The sequence below is a fragment of the Anabas testudineus genome, chromosome 24, assembly GCF_900324465.2.
Source record: "Anabas testudineus chromosome 24, fAnaTes1.2, whole genome shotgun sequence".
Classification (NCBI taxonomy): domain Eukaryota; kingdom Metazoa; phylum Chordata; class Actinopteri; order Anabantiformes; family Anabantidae; genus Anabas; species Anabas testudineus.
The window spans coordinates 9067584-9089828 of NC_046632.1; the positions used below are offsets into that span (position 1 = coordinate 9067584).

The following is a 22245-nucleotide window of genomic DNA, read 5'->3' on the forward strand; positions in this document are numbered from 1 at the left end:
TAGAGAGGTATTGCACAAAGGTCGTTTAGTCAGATTGTGTTCCAACCTATACGCATTTACAAAAAATTACAACAGTCATTACACGACTTGACAATAAATGAGGATACATGTAAGCAAAACAGGAATGTTGTCAGTGTAAGTGGTGGCATTGTGATGCCCTGTGTTTGATTTGAAATGACATTATCTTTTCGCAATATGGCATGACATTTAGGGAAAGATAGCTCGTAAACATTAGCTGTGTCTTTCGCGTGTAAACAGAAGGAAACCAAGCAGTGGTTCTAGTACAGGAAGATACATTAGTGTTGTTCATGCAGGAAACCCGAGTTCATGTAAGTTATTCAGTAAATGTGTCAATCGGTGTTCTTTCGAAATTTGTAAAACGCACAGTAAGTATTTTTCGTGCATTTCAGCATCTGTTTACTTTTGGAAACACAGAGAAGAGGCATGCACAGGAAATCCTGAGTAATGGTAAAATCTGTACTCTTGCAGCTCATGTGATTGATTGTTGTAATGCTTTATGTAGAAGAATAAAGCTGGTGATAATCTATGTTTTGTCAACAAATCCAGGGAAAACACCTGACACATACTGTTTTGAGTGACATGGATTATTCCACCCAGCCTCAGAGCACTATTATTTTCCAAAAACTCTGTCCTCTGGTCACACTAGTTTGGGAGTTGTATGATTTAAGAACAAGGTGTATTGTATTTTATGACAGTGATGACAAACTGGCACTGATATACGTTATATGTTATCCCTTATATAAGTATGCATGGCAATTGGTCTCATTTGCTTTGTGTTTGTAAAGTGAAGTGTCACTGGCACCTCTGGAGAAGCATCTATGTGTGCGTATGTGTACACACACGCGCACACACACAAAGTAAATAGGCCTCAGGCTGTTTCAGGTTACATTAAGCACTCCTTCTGAGCGCCACTTCACTTAACACAGCCTTCATTAACAGCTGCTGACTGAGACAGAGACATGCGAGGCAGACACACACATTCACACACACAAAATCGCACAATCGCACACAAAACAGTTGTATATTCATGTGACACTGTATGTGCCGCAACTAAAAACTTCTTCCTCATCCACTGCATTGTAGACTGACCCAAACCAGACGGTGTACTTGTGCAGACGCTGCTACATTTTGTTTTAGTTTGCACAGAGTTTAGTGTTTATGCTACTGCATTTTTAAACAGTGTTTGCTGTCACAGTGTGTTAAACAGGAAAAAAGGACCACAAATGCATCCTTTACAAAGTGAATCCCCTTCTTCTGTGATAAAGCATCTGTGGCTACTTGGGAATTAGACACTTGTGGAGGCTTAAGGGAAAGTGGAATGTTGTTTTAAAGACTTTTTAAAATCAGAAGAGGTCATGTAGGTGCAACCCATGGGTGTTTGGCAAATTGCTGGCATCATAGCAGGAGGATCATGGGTAAGGAGGAGATGCAGTTTTTGTCTTCAGATTTTTAAGGTCCCCTGGATGGCACACACCAGTTGTTTGATCTACGACTCAGAATCCTGGAAAGAGTGAGGAAAAAAAAGTAAAGCAGGTTGTGTTTTATCTATTTGTTTATTTCATTATGTCACACTTTGTGTCCTCTAAATCTTAGATTTACTAAACCAAATGTTGTATAGGCTACCTACATAGCCAGATATTGTCTGCTAAACATGAAACTCTGGAGTTGAATGAATGCATCTGCTTTCTTACATATAATCAGATCTTCTCTAACTCAGTTATCCAATTAGCCTCTACAGGAGGGACAGAAGAATTATGTGATTGGAGGAAAATCAAATAAATATTGCTAGTGATAAATGGAGTAAGCTCTGTAATTTGTACTGCACCACTGAGCTGCGCTTTGTATTGTATTTGTTTTGCTGATCATCCAAGTGCTAAGATGAACTCTGTCCATCTACGGTTAGAAACTATGATTATCTAAATGATTATAAATGTCTTGGTGAGACATGGTGGTTAAATCTCGATATTTGTAACAGATTGAAGGGAGGAGAAGGAGGCCCACAGAGTCTATATACTGGCTGTTCTCCTTACCAAAACAGTTTGATGAAATACCAACAGCTCATAAATCAAATGTTTTTATAGGCTCTTTGCAGAACTAGTGCTGCTGTTTCAGCACTATGGAAGGATGATACAGGGTTTAGTGTTTGATGAAGATGAGACTGACAGGAAATCTTGTACAATTTAAACAGCACCATCTCTGTATGTGTGTGTGTGTGTGTGTGTGTGTGTGTGTGTGTGTGTGTGTGTGTGTGTGTGTGTGTGTAGTCACTTACTTTCACTGAAGGTTGGGAACTGAGCCCAAGGAATGCAAACACAGTGTTGTTCTCTTTTGATTGGAAGAAGTCTTCATAGTCCTAAGGGGAAGGACAAAAATGAGCATGCTCAGTGTTTTATAATATCTACCTGTTTGACAATTGTAAACATTGCTGACAAACAATTCTTTAATATTATTCAGTGACCACACATTGCAGAGCAACATTGGATTGCCCAGGCAAGCAAGAGTGATGGCAGGGAGAGCAGATAATCTTCCCTATCTGTGAAACTGGATTACGACAGGATTACAGAGTAGTGTGCAATCTCAGTGGAGGACGTAAACTGACAAGCTCCAACTGGTCAAACTCATTTGCTAGTATGGTTAGCTCAACCTTGGATTGGTAGGACTGATACTGGTGATACATAACGACATGCAGTTTAGTGTGAAACAATAACTCCAGCACCCCTAACCTCCAAACAAATGAATATTAGAACTGCAAAGAACAACGCTCTAAGTGTGCAGGAAGGCGTCACTGGTCTAAACTGACAACTGTCATACCCCACAGTAGCGATCATCATTGAAGATCTGCGGAGGCAGCGGGTTGCCTTTCTCTGGTAGCTTGTCTCTGGGGATGTTGCGATACATCCAGAGCCTCTGCTCCTCTAGCATGGTGATATCTATTTCCTGGAAGTTGATTCGATTGGCCTCCAGGAAGCCAACCACTGCCTGCTGATGCTTTTTCACCTTTGAGTAGACAAAAATGAAGAAATGAAATGAAGAGGGTGAAGAAAGGTTTGGACATTTTAGATTATACACTTTTGATACGCAGAAAGTGCAGCTCATCACTACATGTACAGCATGTATGTACATCTTCTCCATGTCTCTGTATACTGCTGGTGGTTGGGTTTAATAAACTGATAGCCTCTGAACCAGAGCACACAGACACACACATCACTGCACAGTGACTGCATTGTTAATAGCAACATTAAGAAGGATTATTGATTAGTGGAGAAGATTAGGTTTGGAATCTGAAAGCTGACATCCTTCTCTTACAGTATGTCTTGAATTTTATATCACATCAACCACATTTAGAAGAACTCAGAGAAGACCGTAGTTTACACTAGATCGTACTGATCAGTGAAAGTTATCCTTTCACTTTGTTCTATTCACATCTGGCTTGTAATGTTTATAAATGTAGTTTTTGTATATCAATTCTTTCCAATCCATCTGTAATTTGTTATAGATTGCAAATTAAATTAAAGCATTCCATCTATGGTGACTCAGATTCTTCTAATAATTATGCTTCAATCTTCATTAGCATCACAAAAGGCAGATTACACAGTGTGAACAAGTAAGACAGGGGATAAATACTATTGTTTATTATGCAGTGCACTGTCTTTGATGGAGAATGAATTTACAAGGGATGATCAGGGCCACAATGAGGTTATTGTTTTATCTTTTACACAGTAAGGTCTGTTATAGACACACACCCAAACAAGTCTACATAAACTGTTGAGTCTCTGTAAATGATTTTCTGTGTCTGACTAGAAAACAGTTTAATCTGGACCCTTCAAGCCTACAGGAAGGTAAATGACTGAAAAGAATAATGACTTTAAAGACAAAAAGGCTAGGTTTGTTGTGGCAGTATATTACGCTGTTGGTGAACAACTTAGTATAGAGTGAATGACTCAACCTACCCCTAAGCTGAAAGGCAGACAACATCAGTTTAAATAATGAAAGAGGTGCCCCCAGTAAGGGTGAGTGTGTTTTCCAGGAGATGGATTAATGTGTGTGTGTGTGTGTGTGTGGATTAAAGACATACAAACACTCAAATTACAGTATATGCGTAAACATGCATTGTTTGAAAGCCGTTTGTGAAATGTAGGGATTAGTTAAAGGTTAAGAAAGAAGTAATCCATTGTTCACACACACAAGGGGGGGAGGGGAGGGGTTCTAACAGAAGAATAATATTCAAATACTAATATATTAACAGCCTGGACAACAAAAGAGTGGTTTTAAAAATGGACTTCACATTACCTCCAAAATGGATTTTCAACGTGCACGGTGTATGTCGGGAGGGAATTACCTTTCTTGTAAACGATTAGTAAAATGGAAATTATCAAAAGTAAAATCTGATGATATTAAAGCCAACACACATCAACAACATGGAGAAGTGGGGGATAACCTAATTTGCTCTTTTCTCATTCCGTGCTGATAATTTCCGCCCTACTAATCTGCAGTTGTAAATCTGTGAACAGCTCTTTTCATGAGGACACTTCTGTGTTTTTAATAATACCTTTTCCTTTAAGTTAATCTTCTTCTGCTTATAGTATATATTCCTGCATTTGTTGCATGCATGTATTTTCCAGATTACTGGCCTCACACTATTATCATTTCCTCCCTTTCAGTCCATTTGTTTTTCTACACACACTTCAACTCTGCTGACAGATTCACTCCCACCTCTCCCTTTTATTCAATTGCTTGCAACTCAAAAGCATTCAGAGTGAATTACATTCACATGAGCTCAACAACTAACACATCTGACCCCAGTAGTCTGTGCTTGGCTGTGCTTTGTGTGTGTGAGAAACAAAGTCTGTGTGTTTTGAATGTATGTGTCACGGAGTTAAAAATAACTCTCTTGTAAACAGTCAAAGATTGTGCTGCCTTCTTCCACCAACACGAAGCATGATAAAATAAATATATTACTCATTTGTCCCATTACCTAAGACTTTAAGCATCCAAGCAAGAGTGTTGTTTGATAGTTTTCTGCACAAACTCAGTATCAGCTGGAATCTTTCTGTGGCATATGTCTGTTGATCCCAAGAGACCCTACAAGTAGGAGCTGTACCTCCTAGAACTGCTCAGGGGCTAAACAAATTCAAAGGAACATCTCTAAATGTTCACTGGTAAAGAGGTGGCCTCAAAGGGCACTGGTATTTAATGTAGGTAAGAATAAAGCTACTAAAAAGGGAAGACTAATAGTTCCTAGGGTGTACACTCCTACTGCTGCCGCTGACGGTTTCACAGTAAATCAGACACATCTCTAAGGAACACATTGTCTCTGAAGCTTATAACTTTAACCATGTAGCTACAGTATGTATTCATATATAGCATACCTACAATAAATACAATGTGAGGGAGTGCAAATGGATCACTAATGGCTTATTTGCACACCCAACACGTTGTTTCCACTGAGCCTCTCTTTGGACACAGGTTGGGTTGCAAGACGTTGCCTACATAATAATACATAATACAAATTGCAGAAATCAACAGGCTGATTTGATAGATGCAATGCACAGACCACGACATGAACTCTCCCTATTGCAATGTGCATCTTAGTTACTGAGCGGCCTTCCTACCTGTCTGAATGGCGCTGATACTTTTACTGGCCGTGCACAGTCTGGAGCAGATGAGAGAACTCCCTGTCCCGTTACATAATTAAAATAAGCGCCATTCAACAGCAAGAATACAGATTTAAACGTGGGTTTTCACATGCATGCGTCATTTTAATGCACCTGTCAAACACGTCTGAGTGCAATAAACACTCACCGCGACAGAGCCGGTGGAGGAGGCGATGTAAACCTTGATGACCATTTTAATCCCAATTAACGAGAGACAGTCGACAACAAACTACGAGGTGGCAGCGAGTCCCGTTTTCTCCTCAGATTACAGCTAAAGACTGACTGACTTCACACTTTAGATGACAGAATACGAGCGTCTGCAATATTTGAAGTGAGCCATGATAATCAAACATCGTGCGCTCCTGCTAACTCAGTCGAGGCAGGCGAATAATAAACAAGGACTTCCGCTCATGACCTTCACAATAAAAACAGTCAAACAACAACACTCGTTTGTTTTCGTGTGGAAAACCCAAATCCACCTTAATATAGACTAAAGTTGTAACTAAGTACATTATTTCACGCTGCCTAATAAAGAGATTATATTTGTGTTTTTATTCTATAAAATGTCTACGTGATACGATGTTATGTAGACACTCAAATGATTTTTGTCTATTTATTTTGAAAAGAATAACACTTCCTTCCTAAGTCTGTTTCATTCACCGATATGTCTGGTAACTTGACGAAGGCATCAACCAAAACTAGTTTCAGGTAGACGCTTAAAGAAAGGAAGATGGGCCTGGGAGAGAGAAATGTGATTATCTACATAACTGTGACATCTTGACATGGTTTTATTTTAATCACACACTGGTAATCACACTGAATTGACTGTGTTTAAGATTTATACTATACCAATAAACTCGCCCTGCCCGTGTATATTTTGTTATTTATATCTGTAAGAAGGATGATAATGTGCATGTATCTAGCAATGCACTCATATGCTGGCGTTGAAGAAGTAGACATTGTGCCTTCACACATATCGCACAAATAAGAATAATAATAAGAAAAACAACTCGGCGGCTGTTTTGTCGTCACCGTAGCTCTCCACACTAACGTCACATGTATTACAGCGCCCCCTGTGGTAAACTGGTGTCATAGCAGGGAGTGCTCCGGTTGCCATGGTACGGTGTCAGCGGCTGATCTGGAGCAAACCTCAAGGCGTGGACTGAAAAAATGGTATCTCATCGATTCCGACTGCTAGGAACACTTCGTACCGTTTTGCTGTGCATAACTACAGGACGACGCATTTAAATGTAATGTCCATGTCTTTATAAATGGTAATGGTAGCTACAGTAGTTAGCTAAAGTTAAGGCTAGCTTGATAGCTAGTATTTGCAGCTAATCTTAGCCAGTCGAATGTAAACAAGAAGCTGGTGTTGTTACAGACATTAGTTTAAACCATACAGCACCAGCAATTTCTTTTTAACTAGACGTGGAAACAGGCGAGTTTGTGTGAGAAAAACCCCCAACTTCTAACTAAGTGTTACCTGTTGATGGTGGTTTCATGTTGCCATGCTAACGTAACGTTAATCACGTAACGTTAGCTAGTAAAAATGAAACCCCGACGATGAGCAAGCTGTCACTAACCCCACACATTTCCTGGACTCCTTTGAGATTAGCTCATGTTTGCCGTTGTCAGCATGCTGAACTTTGCTTGATTCATCGTTTACTTTCTTCTTTTATGCGCGTCTGTTTGATAATGCTGCTCGTAGGAAGTATATGGAGACGTGTGCTGCCTGGCTTTACTGCTCTCATTTGACAGGTAACGTTAACAATGCGTCCTGTCAACCGCAGACGACCACTTTAATCCCTTTTCTTTGTGTTCTTTGTATAACGCTGTAGGTACCGCTGTTAGCACTAGAAAGAAACCAATTTATTTGTACCTGAGGTAACTAAAAACAATCTTCTATTGTAACAGTATCACCAGGGACCTGGAGACAGTCAGATACAGTGCTGATCAGGATGAAGTAGAAGATGAGATGAATACAGAAGAGGTGACTGAGAAGGATGATTGTGGTGAGTGCTTAAATACTGGGGCAAATTATAAGACAAATCTGTTAAAATCTGTCCAGATGTACAAAATAAGCATAATTTAAAAATACAATTAAAGAAATGTTAACATCTTATTCAGTTTGTTCCATTGTAAGACCTTCTATCCTGCTTACATTACTCGGTGATGCAACTGTGTGTGCTGGTGTTGCCATAGATACTTGCCCATCAAGTGATTCTATTATTGTCAGGATGGATGAAAGGACCAGATGACTGCATGACCTTTATATACCATTAACACAAATATTAAGGAGCCAGCTTGCTATTTAGTGTTAGGTTGAAATTATGGGTTTCTTCTTCAAACTGTTTAAATACTTACAGTGCACACACAAAGAATTACAAAGATTACACCAAGAATTGACAGTAGAAAAAACATTACACAGAAGTTCACCTAAAATAATGTACAGTATGTTTACGAAATGCACAACACTTTATTTCTACATTTGGTGAATATGTGTGTAAATGTTCATCTACTTATACTCACAAATAATGTTTAATATGTTAATGACTCACTAAGGCAGACAGGGCCAAAGTAGTATTTTGTATGTAGCAGCATTGATGTGGAATAGTGATATCATACATCATTAAGCCTAATGGAAAATTCCACCTCATGTGTGTTGTCGCTTAGTGACCAAGGTACACAATACGGAAAACCTGAGAGATACAAATTGGGCTAGCTCCTTGGTACAGTTTTGGATGAATTCTGAGAATTTTCCTTTTGCACAGTACAAAAGTTGAGGTCAGTTTACCACGACAACTCTAATGTAAGCCTGTTAAATCAAGTAAGGTACATCCTGTACAAGAAAGTAAAATTTTACATTGAAACTCTGAAAAATCCTGTTGTAATTCAAATGGTGATATGTGTTTCTTTTCCGCTTTTTGTGTTTAAATTTAACACAGCATTTCTTCTCAAAGTGAGAACATGGAATCTGAAATTGCCTCTGACCTGTACAAAGACAACCGGGATGCTGATCTAAGTCGTCAATCCCTCCGGAGTACAAGGACAAATTCTCATGCATCGTCCTTCCAAAAACACAAAAAGAAATTCCAGGACAAGAACACAGATGAAGGGGAAAAAGACACCTTTGAGGGTAGATCGAAAACGCAAACCTGGAATTCAGATCCTGATCGGGACCACTTATCAGACAGAGAGGGACGGAGAAGTGGTGGATCTTTTTATTCAGAGGACTATGAGAATGAGTCTCCAGAGCGCTCACTCTCACCATATTCACATTCCCGGACTCCATCTCCTACTCCTCAAAGAGAGGTCCGGGCCAAGAGAATTTCTAGCAGCCCCCTACACAAAACAAGTATGTATAACATTTAAAGTGTATGTCCAGGTGATGGCAGTGTAGGGCAGATTTTAACATGAGGATTGCTATAAATGTGGGGGATAAGATGAGGATAAGATTTCATAGCAATTTTCACCATCAGTTTTTAACTCCGTCAGGCTATTATTTCTTATTAAGTTCCATCCTTAAATTATATTTACTATTCATTAAGGGATGTGTTTAAGTAGTTCCCTGTAAAAGTGTTTATTGTTATTATCTTTAAATAAGTTCTACACCATTTCTATTTGTTCTTCTTGTAGGTGGTTTAGGGCGACGGGGTGTGTCCCGCCCACAGCGTCCAGGTGGTCAACGGCTAAACCAACAGCATCGTAGGGGAGGACAGTCACAGAGCAAAGAGTCCACACCACCCAAAGACCTGGACCTGGTGACTAAGCGTATGCTTTCAGCCCGCCTGCTTAAGATCAATGAACTTCGTAATTCTCTCGCTGAACTTCAACAGCGTACTGATGAGCTGCAGAAGGAAAATCGCATTCTCAGACAGGTATGTGTAGGCCTAGAGTAAATTTTGGATTCATTGTATGAAGCAAGTCTAGACACACAGTATCATCTCTTAGCAGCTATTATTAATGTTGTATAATATAAACTCATCTTTTTTCCGGAATATCTGTCATACATTTTTTGAAAAATTTCTTCTCAATTTAACATCTGTGGTCCCCTAAAATAGTTATAAATTATTATTGTATTATTTTCCATGCTGCAGCTTCAGGTGCGCCAAGAGAAAGCCCTGCAGCGCTACGATGACACAGAAAGCGAGATTTCTCAGCTGCTTTCTCGCCACTCCAATGAGACCCATGTGCTGCGTGAACGGCTCAGACGCACTCAAGAGCGGGAGCGGGCAGCTGAGCGGCGTTTAAAAGACAGTGAGGAGCAATTGCAGAGGAGTCAGGTGACCATCGTCCGACTGAAGAAGCTCGTTGACCAGCAAGAGTTAGGAACTAGAGATGAACTAAGCCGCAGGCTGGACGAAGAGAAGACACGGGCCCAAGAGGCAGAACACAAGATTAAGGTTTTTACTGAAGCCAGTCTTTGCAAATATTTGGCACATTTATTTCTCCTGTTTTTCATTACTACTGATTTTTTAAAATTAGATCTGCTTTATATAAATTTCATGTTTTCCTGTGTAATTTGAAGGAGCTGGAGCGTAGCATGGAGCTGAGCAACAGCAGCTATCAGCGACAGCTGGCTGCAGAAAGGAAGAAAACCATCAGTGCCCAGGATGAGATCAGAACTCTGCAGGAAGAGCTGGAACGACTGGCCAATAAACTAAAGGTGCATGAGCACAAAAGACACTTTAAATAGCCACAGAAACAAACAGTCCTGTTGTTTGCATAAAAAGCAGCTTGCTCATTGTATGAAAATTAAATTGTGCCAGGAGAAGGAGAGAGAACTAGATGCCAAGAACATCTACGCCAATCGCATGTTGAAAGGTTCACAAAGAAAAGATACTGACAGCTGCATAAAGCGGAAAGGTAAGACCTAATTGTTTGTTGGTTTCATCATAATTTTCCCAACTATTATCATTCAGTTTTTCTGCCTGTTGACATTTAATAGATATTAATGTAAGTATGGTTAAGAATAAGTGTAAAATTGATAATAATAATAATAATATTTTTTGTCTAGTACCCAGCAGGAACAGTACCAAGGCAGTGCAGACTGAAAACAGGATGTCAAGTCTGGATTTCCCCACACCTCCCCCTGCCATCACAGATGCCACTGAGTACAGTGAGCAACCACCTGATGAATACCTGTCACTCAAGGTAAACTGTCTTCCTCTCACCTTTTCGGTATCCACATTTAATCTTTGGGTTGATGCAGCCTGTCACTGTAATTGTTCTGTTGTTCACCTGTTGTATCTATTTCTCTCAAATCAATTTCTGTCAAAAGGAGCTTGGCAGAGTGGACAGACAGGAAGAAACAGACAGGTATCAAAACCAAAAACAGGAGAAGATGAGAGACAATGAGAAGGACTTAGCAAAGGGTAAAAAGCTTGAGAAAGAAGAGAAACTGCAACTCAGCCAGGAGCTGAATGTGTTTGAAGAGAAGGCAAATAGACTAAAAGATGGTAAGAAGAACATACCTACACAAACTTATTGCCTACATCAGTGAAAAGGAACATAAGTTAATTTTACTTTGTCTACACAGGTTGGGAGAATAAAATGGGGGAGCAAGACAGAATGAAGACAAATTCCTTACTGAATCAGGAAGATGAAGAAAACAAGAAGAAACATGGTCGTGTCCAGGAGGAGGTGGCGAGATGGAACCAAGAGGCTCTGGTCAATCAGCAAGCAGCAGAGGAAGCCCGTCGCAAAAAAGATCAGCTGCTGGCTAAAATGCTCGAAATAGACCGTCAGAACCAGGGAGTGCAGGATTCAATGTGTGTTGGGTCAGATCCTTCTGAGTCTAGTAATGATACTGGGGACCATTTTTCTCCACGTCCACCTGAGCAGAGGAACCATAACTCTTCAATATTTAACCTCACAGAATCAGAAGAGTCAGCCAGTTTGCGTACTGGAGCTGGAAGCAGAGAAGGTGGAAGGAGAAGACCAGGCACAGAGGGTGGAGCTGTTACCACTGGAATAGGAAGAAGAGCACTTCGTACCCAAATCTCCAGTAACGACTTGGCATTTGGAAGCTACGCACCCTCTTTTGCACATTCAGCTTCACGAGGCTCCTCTGGGTTCCCTCCACCTCCGCCCAAAGAGGACAGGGACTCTGCATTAGAAGCAATAGGTGTTTTTAGTCTCAGAGGGTTGGAGACAGAGAAGGAAAAGGAAACAGAAAAGGGAATGGAAACGGACAGGAAGTCTAGCCTCATGCAGCAGCTGTTTGGTGCCCTGGCCATGCCTGCAGGTGACAGCTTGAACACCTCCAGTAAAATGGAGGTCCTCAGTAGTCCTCCAACTACAAATGGAGTACGTTCAAGAAGGGAGGGACTGCTCAGCTTTAACTCAGGGTCCTCTACCCCTCCAGCATCCTCTCGAAGCACCTTACATGTAGCAGAGAGCAGACCTGCCATCCGAGCCATCAACTCATTTGATGATGACATAGAAGAACTGACATTATGACAGCAGCTTAAACCAGAGTTAGTCCGTTTCACAGCCATAAAATCAGACATTGTGAGTTGAATACAGAAATGTAATAGATGGAATGCAGGTGTGAACATATCTCTCAGTAACAATTGGACATTGACAACAGAAAAATACACAGAAGCAAAAATAAACATTATGTAAACACTACACGACTATAAAAACATTATTGTTATGTTTCTTTGTGTAGAAAGTGTGTATTTGTAATATCCCAAGATTTTGATTGCAAGTCACAATTCCTTGCATTTCACATTTTAGTGCTTTACCATATATTTCAAATTAAAAAAGGGCTCTTAGTCGTTGATTAGTTAGGGATCCTACATTTTCTGTATATCTTTCAAGTACAAACATTGCAGGGAAAAGTTAAAGCTATAGACGACCTTTCAAGTCCATGCCAGTTAAACACAGTTGATAGTTTACTTTTTACAGGCTACCTTGAGTTGTAGTCTGAAAATGTCTTTCACCACAAAGAGGGATGTTGATGTCATATAAGAAAACCTTTATTAGTCCCACAATGGGGAAATTGCATTTTTACAACAACTTAAATACTAGAGTGTCAGAAAGACAGTCTGACCAAAGGAGACGAAATACTAAACTGGCACAGTCCGAGATAAATAGGCTATGAAACCTGACAGTATAAACAGTTCAGTAATAAATAAAATATATACATGTAAGTACAGTATATGTAGCAGTATGAGTATGTACAGTATATGGATATTACTAGATGGCAGTATTGAAAATGTACATTGTGTAAGTTGGTTTATGATTATTGTCCAGGTGTAATATGAGTATCAGCAGTGTTCATTGTACAGTCTGACTGCAGCAGGGAGAAAAGATCTGCGTAATCTCTCCTTCGCACAGCGAGGGTGGATCAGTCTGTCACTGAAGCTGCTCCCCAGAGCAGACAGGGCGTCCTGCAGTGGGTGAGACTCGTGGTCCAGCATGGATGTCAGTTTTGCCAGGACCCTTCTCTCACCCACCTCTCGCACTGAGTCCAAGGGACAGCCCAGGACAGAGCTGGACTTCTTGATTACTTTGTCCAGCTTCTTCCTCTCCCTCTCTGTGATGCTGCTGCTCCAGCAGGCCTAAATATACTAAAATAAATAATTAGTAATAAGCTGATGGAGAGGTAGGGTAGCTGTGTTTGTACCGTGTGAAATGAATTGAACATACTTTTGTATTTAGATATGTTTTGTATTTAAATGAACAATTATCAGCAACAACAATGTTCCAATAATATTAACTAAAAAATATAATGTTCTGTTATTGTCTCTATTTATTAGTGTTTGTTAAATTCAACACAGAGCATAACAACTCTTAGTCTAGTTGCACATTCTTACAGATTTCTACCATTTTGTATTTATTCTTTCAGAATATATTAGACTTATTGAGAATTATGAAGTTATCACTAGTTCAGATTCGTTTTTTTCTTTTCTATTTTGTACTTACCCTTCAGTTGATGTCGTATTTTGTTGAATGGAAATAAACGATAGTAAGACTGGAGCTGTCCGCTGGTTATTGATTATCGATGAGTTATTATCGACAGTCGTGTGGCGGGAACTCTGGCAGGGATTCCCGGGACGTCTCCAAGCAACCAGAACCTGACGCAACCTCCCCGCCCCTCCTCCGGCAGCTCACTGCTCAAAAACAAGTGGACCGAGCAGGAGAGAGGTGTCTTCGCCGTCACCGCCCGCCTGGACTCAGGGAGCCGCCGGACTCTTCACCGCAGGTAAACGAGCCGGACGCGGACTGTGTCTCTGTACCTGACGTGACGCCGGCAGCTGATGTAACCTTCAATGTGGCAGCGATCTTTGACACGCAGGAGAGAATTTAACCGGCAATGTGGAACAGAGATGGAGATCAAACACGACTTTGACACGAGTTTATATTCCTGTAGTCTCCGTTTGATGGGCTATGGCTAAGTTATTATTGAAGAAGAGAATAAGACAAGCTACTAGTGTTGTCTGTTAAAAGGATGAAAACACTGTGAGGATTCATGAAAAACATTCAACAGGTTCAAGAAAACGCTCAGAAATGGCATGTTGAATGTTTTGCATGTTTGCATGTTTTGATTTTTATATTGTTTTAATATAGAGTGAGACTTATACTGACATAACTGGAGAGTAAATCAAAAATCATATTAGATTATTATTTGTGTAAGCATGCAAAGGAAAGAAGGAGATATTTTAACTTCTTCAAATGTTGTTTTAATTGACATGAAACCTCCTTTTCTGAATCTACACGACTATACAAGAACTGTTTGATCGTGCTATTTATGACACTCTGTTTTATTGAGTTTCTTTCGTTAGACCAAAGGAACCCAATACGCCTCAGTACAGTACGTTATTATTATCTTTATGTAAAGCGTTTGTGCATCTCTTTGAGTTAACTCATGATTCTCTCAAAGATTTCTAGAGAAATGATCTCATGTAAGCATGAAAACGCAGCAGATTGAAATTCAGTACGTCTGCACTGGAATGAGTCAGAGGCCGGTTGTGCTATAGATTAGTGAGATACATTATACATTAAAGCCTGATTAGTTATTCTGCTGCGGTCATGTTTGCTGCACAGACATGTCTGCATTTTCCAGACAGGAGAGCCAGGCTTCCTAAACCCTTTTAGCCAGATGAGGTTTTGGCATCTCAACGTGCACCACCACCAAATACATTTTATTGGTGTGGCAACACTGCAACTGGATGTTGCTGAACAATCAACTTCTACAGTCCTGAAACCAGAGGAATGTAGGGGTGATGGGGTTTTTTTTGGATGCCAGTAAGGACATTTGGATAATGGTGATAAGTGCTGTTTTCCTTAAGTGTTTTATTTGACCCAGACAACATTTGATATTCAGGATTTACATCTTGGCTTCTCTAAGACAAAGCATCCCTGCTGGTCTAAAGTGTCCACATTCACCAAAAGTGCCCCTTAAATGATCAAGCAACCAACAAGAGGCTGGTTTGGGGGGGTTTCCTGTCATTACAGTTGCTTTGTAATATTTGTACACACACGTTTCACATTTTCCTAACCCTAACCTCTTAACGCTGCAGTTTCCTTTTCAATCTTTACTGTGCATACATGGTCTTTAAAAATGCATATAGCATGGATTTTCCTCCTGGATTGGCCTCTGGAGACACACTGATTCCTGTAGAGAATAAGGAGAGGATCCGTTCTCAGGCATTCATAAGTCGGCTACTCTGCACAGCCAGAGGTCTACATTACCCTGAAAAAAAGCCAAGCCTATCATTAGATACAAGGGCAATGACTTCACTGCTGGTCTGCTGTGCCCATTATGGAATAACTTAGTGCGAACCATTTATTGAGTGCTTGAAGACTTTGTAAGAGGACACGGCAGAAAGTCTGCTTTTGTTGCCACTGTTGGCTGCTTTAAAGATTTAGACTTTATTTCCTGAGTTAGACTTTTCCAGTGTGCCTCCAGACTCAAAAATGGACTATATACCAACACCTAATTGGATTGAAGTAGGTGTAAGATTACTGACTTTTGCTTAAGCACCCTGAGGTTGACATTTGTGGTATTTTGGTAACTAATTGACAGGTTACCATGAAATTCTGCACGGGGACATTCTTGTCCCCGTGTGAACTTTAGTCATTTTCACGTCGTACCACCTGCTTAACTGACGCAGATGTAGTTTGTGATCAGTGCAAATGTCAGCTAGCACCTGTTGTCATTCACTGCAAAGGAGATAAAATGCAGATTGTTGAATAGTGTGTTAAAGCAGACAGACTTGTACCTGTGTCTAATGAGGTGTGGTTATATATATATATGTCCATAATCTTCAGCATCAAGTTATTTTAAAAACGTGATTCATTGCCACTTCAGGTTGGTTCAGGCAATAATCCCTGAGGACAGGAGGTGCAAAAGTTGCATATTCATTTACAGAGCCTGTGTCGTTGCCATGGAAACGATTTGTTCCTGTTAAATGAAAATCCTGGAGGTGTGTTCCCTCAGTTTGCTGATCCTTTATTAAATGATATGTAAGACGCCAAATGCTCCATCTCACTGAGTCTCACAGGATCACACGTTATCATCACTCAGTATTTTTGAAGTGGATGTCATGGATCCAGTTATACAGCTGAGCCTGTCACGCCAAAGCTGAGGTGTAGCCTTTTTGTCATGTGTCACATCAGTTTTGTCTCATCATTTTTACATGGTTGGCAGTAGTATTGTCAGCAAATGTTAAAGCTGCCTTCTTCTCTTCTCTGCAGTTGTAAAGACTATCTGCCAGGACACCAATGGACTGTTTAAAGGTCTAAACACCGACAAATACCAGAGAAAGTGAGTGCGGAGGACAGAAAGTGACGTATATAGCTATTTGCAAGAGGCCACCGATGAAAAGAAGATATTGTTAACTTTTATTTTCACGTTTTTTCGAGGAGCTTCTTGCATTTAACCAATTCAGGATGGATGTACCCTCACCTCCTCAAATCATGGTGGACAGGGCTGGTGCCCCAGAAATAGCAGAATGTGGAGAAGACGTGGATTTGTCCACTGATGATCACCTCATGAACTTGAAGGCCTTGGCAGAGAAATTAAGACTGGAAACCAGGAGACCCTCATACCTGGAATGGAAAGCCCGGCTGGAAGCAGAACGCTTCAGAGAGTCAGGAACGGTAAAAGGAGCAATCCAAGCCGAGACTGGAGGGAAGGTCGTCGCACCCAAAGACACCGCGGTGAACTCTGATGCGATTCAGTGCCGACTGCAGTCAAACGCACTGAAAAGATTTGGCAACGTCGATGAAGCTCTCAGCTGGCTCCGGAGAGAACTGGTGAGATTTTCTTGTAGAGTTGTTTTGGACCCCCTTGGAAAAAAAGAATATAGTTGGACACTTGAAATTAAAATACACATTATTTTACTTTTTGAAGAACCATTGTGTCATAATTTAGCTAATTAGAATTGAACAATGCACACAATGTCCAATTACTGTCCTGAAGAGCCCCATTCACAGTGGTGACTGATTGGGTCTCAGCGAGATGCATTAGACAGTTTCATTTTCAGCTCAATTACTCTGCACATTCAGTCGCAGTTCAGGAGCTCGGAGCGAGCACGCAAAGAGGCTCTGACAGAAGCAGACTCACACTTGCAATATGTGGTCACACACAAGACTGTGAACAAGAGATATGATTGGGATCTCTATACAGACGTTTGCACATAGACAGTGGACACCAAAGAGATAATGCCAAGAGAGCTTATGCTGAGAGACTTGTTTATGCCCCACTGTGGGTTTTCTCTTTAGCCTTAGATACACAATAAGAGCTGAATGAAGGAAAACAATCTGATATCACACTTGCTACCACTCATTTTAGTGTTGTTTTTTTGCAGACAGACATGAGGTTGCAGGACCAGCAGCTGGCGAGGCAGCTCATGAGGCTCCGGAACGACATCAACAAGCTGAAGATTGAGCAGACGTGCCACCTGCATCGCAGGATGCTCAACGATGCCACGTTTGGTCTCGAGGAGCGGGACGAGTTGTCCGACCTGCTGTGCGAGTGCCCAGTGACCCCGGGCCTCGGCCTCTCGGCTCCACTGAGACTCATCGGCGTCACCAAGATGAACATAAACTCTCGCCGTTTCTCGCTGTGCTAAGGCCGGTGACCGCACTTGAGCCGGAGAGTGCTGAAAATAAAACAGCTTGTCTAGTATTATCTTTCCTCCAGTGCAACACGCCAGCCAGTGACACGCATTAGATAGAGCTGCAATCGTGACCGCATCGTTGTGAGGATGCACCCTGTAATCAGAAGCACAGAAAAAGGAGGGTCAGCACACACAAATCAATGAGATGTTTCCTTTGATTGAGCTCAAATGGTCACAGTCCAATTTAGGTAATGTATATTATTTAGCAGGGAGAGTACATATGTGTTTATGCCAATAAACTATAATGGCAGCTTCAAGATTTTAGGCCTTCAGGCTGTCACTTGCAGTTTAACTAAAGCAATACTATTATTTTGTACCCTGTGTATTTCTATATACTTTGGTTGTTTGCTTGGACTATTGTGGTTTTTATATACAAGATACCTTTAGGCATATTTTCTATATATATAGAATTAGTACTCAATGTTCCGGATCCTAATCTAAATGTTTGTGCTTTCACAAGACAGTCTGTCTTATTATGCCCTGATCTAGTAATGACTTATTCTCTATAATGATCGTCCTTTTGCACTAGTTGCGGAACTCATTATAGTTTCCAGTTCTTTGCTGAAATTTGTTTCTGTAAACGAGGACGTCTTGAAGTCTTGGTTGGAGCTTTGCCTTTTAATCTGATAGTTGAGCTCCAGCTTTTTGAGGTGTAATGATCTGTTTGAGACAGAATCATTGGTCAGCGTCATGGATAAACATTAAATTGTAATAACTCATCTGGATATCTACAGTGCATGTATCCAATTACGTGATCTTATGGGTCTTGTTGTGAGCCTTCTATCGGATACTTGTTTCTTTAGATATGAGATTTAGTAGGATTGGATTTGAAACGTGAGCCTATGAAGTCAACGGCAACTAAAAAAAACATAACAAAAAGGATATCACTGTTCTCTCTGTGCTGTTTGCTTTCTGCTCTAACAATATCTTACACTGTCGAACAAAGAGGCACAGTGCCACCTGGCAACAAAACAACTATGTCAACTTGATCTTGCGTTACTAAACCTATAATTGAACGGAACATACCTTAAAAGTGGTGGAGTAAAATGTGATACCCTAAATTACTACAACTTTGTCTCCAAGTGTACTGTAAATAAATCATCCATCAAGAGTTTTGATTCATTACCTTTTAATTTGCTGTCATCACAACAAAACCTCACCAGTGGCCATGTTTTCCTACTTAAAACCTGTCACTCACAGGATAAGAAGGGAGTCTTTTATCAGCAAACTGTGTATTAGGAGGTTCAGTGAAGCCTGGGAAGATCTGAGAAATGAAGCATATGAAAAAGCTTAGATACTCTGAACTCGTGATCCCTCAGAAGTGGCACACAGTGATGTTACTGTTGACCTCTAACGATGCTGAGTGCTTTTAACAAAACATTTAACTGGAATATGCCGTGTCCTTGTTATCATAGGCACTATTAACAGGACAACAGGAACAAGTGAAAACAGTTGGGTCCAGTGTGGAGACATGAACATGAGGTCACGGGTTTTTGCACACGGGGGTCAGTGAACCCACTCGCTGATCCCCGTGTCCCTCTCATTTACTCTCCTTGCGGCCTGAAGTGGCATCTCATGAATGACTTTGCTGAGCCTGAGATTTTTATGCATGAGCTCCAGCTTTCTGCGGGCTCACCCTCTCTGAAAGCCACAACTCCTTTTGATAGAAACGCCGCCGTGGTTTCATCACTATTACTATTCAGAATCAGAAACTATTAATTGTCGGGTACTTTACAGCACTAGGAACTGGTGATATTTAAACTGTTACAGTTAAATAATACAAATGCAACTGTGTTTAAATTCGAGAACAATTAAAGAGAAAAGCACCAGTTTGCGCTTGTTTAAATTCCGTTTCTCGCCATGAGCTGTCCCTGGAGTGGGTCATTTCATTAATTTCATGCCTAAACCATCACATTTGCATGACAAAATGGCTTGACAGGCATAAAATCAAGCAGTATCTCTGCTGCTGAGCCATGAAGACCAGATACTGTATCAGTGGCTACAGTCCTGATGCCAAAATTAGGCCATGATGAGAATTTAAATAAGAGGCTGGTTTAGGATGATTCGGACAAAAATCACTTGACAGTGTGGTCTGCAACTACTTTAAGGGAAATTCTGGTATATGAGCACTTTCTATAGTTTTTATTGAGGGATGCAGTCAGTTAATAATTCTCCTTCCTTTCTCTACCAAGAGCTTTTTTCTTGTTCTTAATGTAGCTGCTGTTTTGTTCCAGTAATATAGCAGATGTGACACCACAGAGACGCACTTCTCACCATGACTGAGCTGCAAAAACAAGCACGAACGACTGGTACAAACCTCACCAAGGTGAAAGCCTTCGCCTGAGGCTGGCGAGAATCCCGGACTGCACCTCACGCTGTGAGCTGTCTCACTCACAGCTATGCCCCATGAAACTGAAACGGCTCTTTCTAGAGCACTTTACTTTAATGTTCGTCTCCCTGGCTTAAATGCTTTGCTTGCTTTGTACTTCACTTGTAAGTCGCTTTAGATAAAAGCATCTGCCAAATAACTGCATGTAATGTAAATGTAAGAATGAGATGGTTAAAGACCAGAACACCACAGCCCAGAGAAGAACACAATAAACAAAAGGAGTCGGCAAAGTTTTCTGTGACCACTCTATTAGGGATGTACTGGAAAATCTTTAACAAGCAATGACACTCTTAATATTCAATGGTGTTGAAATAAGAGCTGAATCAGTCAGCTTGACCACACAATAAACCCCCCCGGAGTGTGGAGATATTGATTCTTACTGTGTTGGTTCTTGGAAAATAGATTTACAGCGTCAGAGGAACACTTGGGGCCAACTCCTGGACACATATTAAACACGTGAACGAGCTGAAATAGCTTTCAAACCAAAGCCTTTAATGTGGGAGTTTCGAGTGAATAGATCTTTACTGTTTTTTTTAAATAGTGATTAAGCTTTATGATGAATGCAAAGCAATATTCAGCCTCCTTTAACTTTCTGACCTCCACTGATTTCTTGTCTATAGCTGCAAAATGCACACATGTTCTACTAACTTCATGCTAAGCTTGTTTTTCACACTATACAGCAACAACAGCTTGCTCTCTTAAGATAATGTTTCGTGACAGTGGTAAGTGTGAATAAAAACAATGAGCTCCAATGTGCTTAAAAAGCTCTGTAGGACTGAGAATAACTGCACAGTCGGGTGCTTCATCCTTTGAGTGCACAGCTACAGGTCACTCACATACAAGTAATCATATGATCCACTGTTAATATAGTCATTATAGCTTTTTGTAACATTCATATTTATGATTTGGGTTAAAAATCTGAACATGATTATGTTCATTCCTGACTACCAGAGCTATATTTACTCAAGGGAAACATTGCACTACATTTATTTAACAGCTTTAGTTGTTGCTGTTTGTCGTCATTTTTACATTTAATAATTTGATGAACAAATTTGGACATTTATCAACAACAACAAAAAAAAACTGTTTGATTGGAGGAGTATTTGTACTTTGAGTACATTTCAAACCATGTTCTTGACGTGGTACCTCTACTTGAGTGTTGAGTTTGTGTACTTCTACCACCTGTGCTGAATACAACTGTTTTCTCATTGGAACAAGTAATAAACACATCTGATTTTTCCTTGTAAATCATGGTATGGAGGCACTGTAGGGGATCAGTCATTGCTGGAAACATAATTGGCAAACGTATTATAAGACAGCATGTGATCCTTTAATGGCTTAATTAAACCAACTGATCTATTTAATAAGCATGGGATTTGAACGAGGTACCGTAATGAGTCACTCTGTTTGGTCTAAAATTGGATCAAGATGAGAATTTACAGGCGGCCAATTAAGACTCGTCCAAGTACTGTGAGAAAACAGACGCAGTTCAATTACACCAAAAGCATGTGAGGAACAATTATTTAACCTCGTACTGTACCAAAACAATGAAGCAACGGCTGAATAGTCTGTGTGAGGACAAAGAATCTGTATTTGCTCTGTGAGGTCACAGGCTTCTTGATTACCTCATTCTTTTGTTTGAGGCAGACAGCATCTCAAGCCAAAGTAGATATTCGAACCCAAGGTGTTGTGTTCCAGTCTGTATATGCACTCCTATAGTTCTGCACCAATCCCACAACAAATGTGAGACAATCCAGACAATAGACGAAAACTCACGTGTAAACTTTTCATATGCAGTACGTACATACGTGAAGAACAATCCCGGTGAATGGTTTCACAGACCGGAATGTGCTCAGTTCCAGCTGCCCCGCCAACTCCTCGTCCCTCAGACTCACAAAACTAATTCCCGACTTTGAGCCTGTTCCACAACATCCAGCATGTGTGCTTTGATGAAAATCAGGCTGAAGTTCTGCTGCAGCTTAGGTGCACCCAAGCAAACGATCTGTCAGAGAGCATTATGATCACATTACAAAACCTTCTTGTGTCA

At 40.6% G+C, this 22245-nt stretch overlaps 3 protein-coding genes across 9 annotated transcripts; 2 read left to right on the plus strand and 1 right to left on the minus strand.

Annotated features, from left to right (window-relative positions):
- sh3bgrl2 (SH3 domain binding glutamate-rich protein like 2) lies at positions 1-6046 on the minus strand. The gene is made up of 4 exons (XM_026341616.1): positions 5824-6046; positions 2833-3018; positions 2294-2374; positions 1-1522 (listed from the first exon to the last, which is right to left on the minus strand). The coding sequence occupies exons 1-4, from the start codon at positions 5866-5868 to the stop codon at positions 1508-1510; spliced, it is 327 nt and encodes a 108-aa protein (XP_026197401.1). The 5' UTR covers positions 5869-6046; the 3' UTR covers positions 1-1507.
- A 726-nt stretch (positions 6047-6772) lies between these two features.
- lca5 (lebercilin LCA5) lies at positions 6773-12550 on the plus strand. Of its 6 annotated transcripts, none has more exons than XM_026341611.1 (10): positions 6773-6848; positions 7590-7687; positions 8621-9030; positions 9312-9553; positions 9773-10078; positions 10204-10341; positions 10445-10541; positions 10693-10829; positions 10957-11134; positions 11215-12550. In XM_026341611.1, the coding sequence occupies exons 3-10, from the start codon at positions 8643-8645 to the stop codon at positions 12135-12137; spliced, it is 2409 nt and encodes an 802-aa protein (XP_026197396.1). In that variant the 5' UTR covers positions 6773-6848; positions 7590-7687; positions 8621-8642; the 3' UTR covers positions 12138-12550. The 6 variants fall into 6 exon arrangements, with proteins under 6 accessions (XP_026197396.1, XP_026197399.1, XP_026197395.1 ...); XM_026341614.1 differs by having other exon boundaries at positions 8636-9030; XM_026341610.1 differs by having other exon boundaries at positions 6786-6925.
- A 1296-nt stretch (positions 12551-13846) lies between these two features.
- On the plus strand, positions 13847-19240 carry fam167ab (family with sequence similarity 167 member Ab). 2 transcript variants are annotated; one of them, XM_026340815.1, is made up of 3 exons: positions 13847-13887; positions 16383-16943; positions 17498-19240. In XM_026340815.1, the coding sequence occupies exons 2-3, from the start codon at positions 16578-16580 to the stop codon at positions 17759-17761; spliced, it is 630 nt and encodes a 209-aa protein (XP_026196600.1). In that variant the 5' UTR covers positions 13847-13887; positions 16383-16577; the 3' UTR covers positions 17762-19240. The 2 variants fall into 2 exon arrangements, with proteins under 2 accessions (XP_026196600.1, XP_026196599.1); XM_026340814.1 differs by lacking the exon at positions 13847-13887 and adding an exon at positions 16151-16274.
- Positions 19241-22245: the final 3005 nt, after the last annotated feature.

Excerpts from the sequence above, each read along its gene's own strand:
- lca5 (XM_026341611.1), top strand. The coding sequence starts at position 8,643 with ATGGAATCTGAAATTGCCTCTGACCTGTACAAAGACAACCGGGATGCT. Across the intron at positions 10,079-10,203 it reads AGGCAGAACACAAGATTAAG|GAGCTGGAGCGTAGCATGGA; the intron begins GTTTTTACTGAA and ends TGTAATTTGAAG. Across the intron at positions 11,135-11,214 it reads GGCAAATAGACTAAAAGATG|GTTGGGAGAATAAAATGGGG; the intron begins GTAAGAAGAACA and ends TTGTCTACACAG.
- sh3bgrl2 (XM_026341616.1), bottom strand. The coding sequence starts at position 5,868 with ATGGTCATCAAGGTTTACATCGCCTCCTCCACCGGCTCTGTCGCG. Across the intron at positions 3,019-5,823 it reads CCTCCACCGGCTCTGTCGCG|GTGAAAAAGCATCAGCAGGC; the intron begins GTGAGTGTTTAT and ends GTCTACTCAAAG. Across the intron at positions 2,375-2,832 it reads ATGATGATCGCTACTGTGGG|GACTATGAAGACTTCTTCCA; the intron begins GTATGACAGTTG and ends CCTTCCCCTTAG.
- fam167ab (XM_026340815.1), top strand. The coding sequence starts at position 16,578 with ATGGATGTACCCTCACCTCCTCAAATCATGGTGGACAGGGCTGGTGCC. Across the intron at positions 16,944-17,497 it reads GCTGGCTCCGGAGAGAACTG|ACAGACATGAGGTTGCAGGA; the intron begins GTGAGATTTTCT and ends GTTTTTTTGCAG.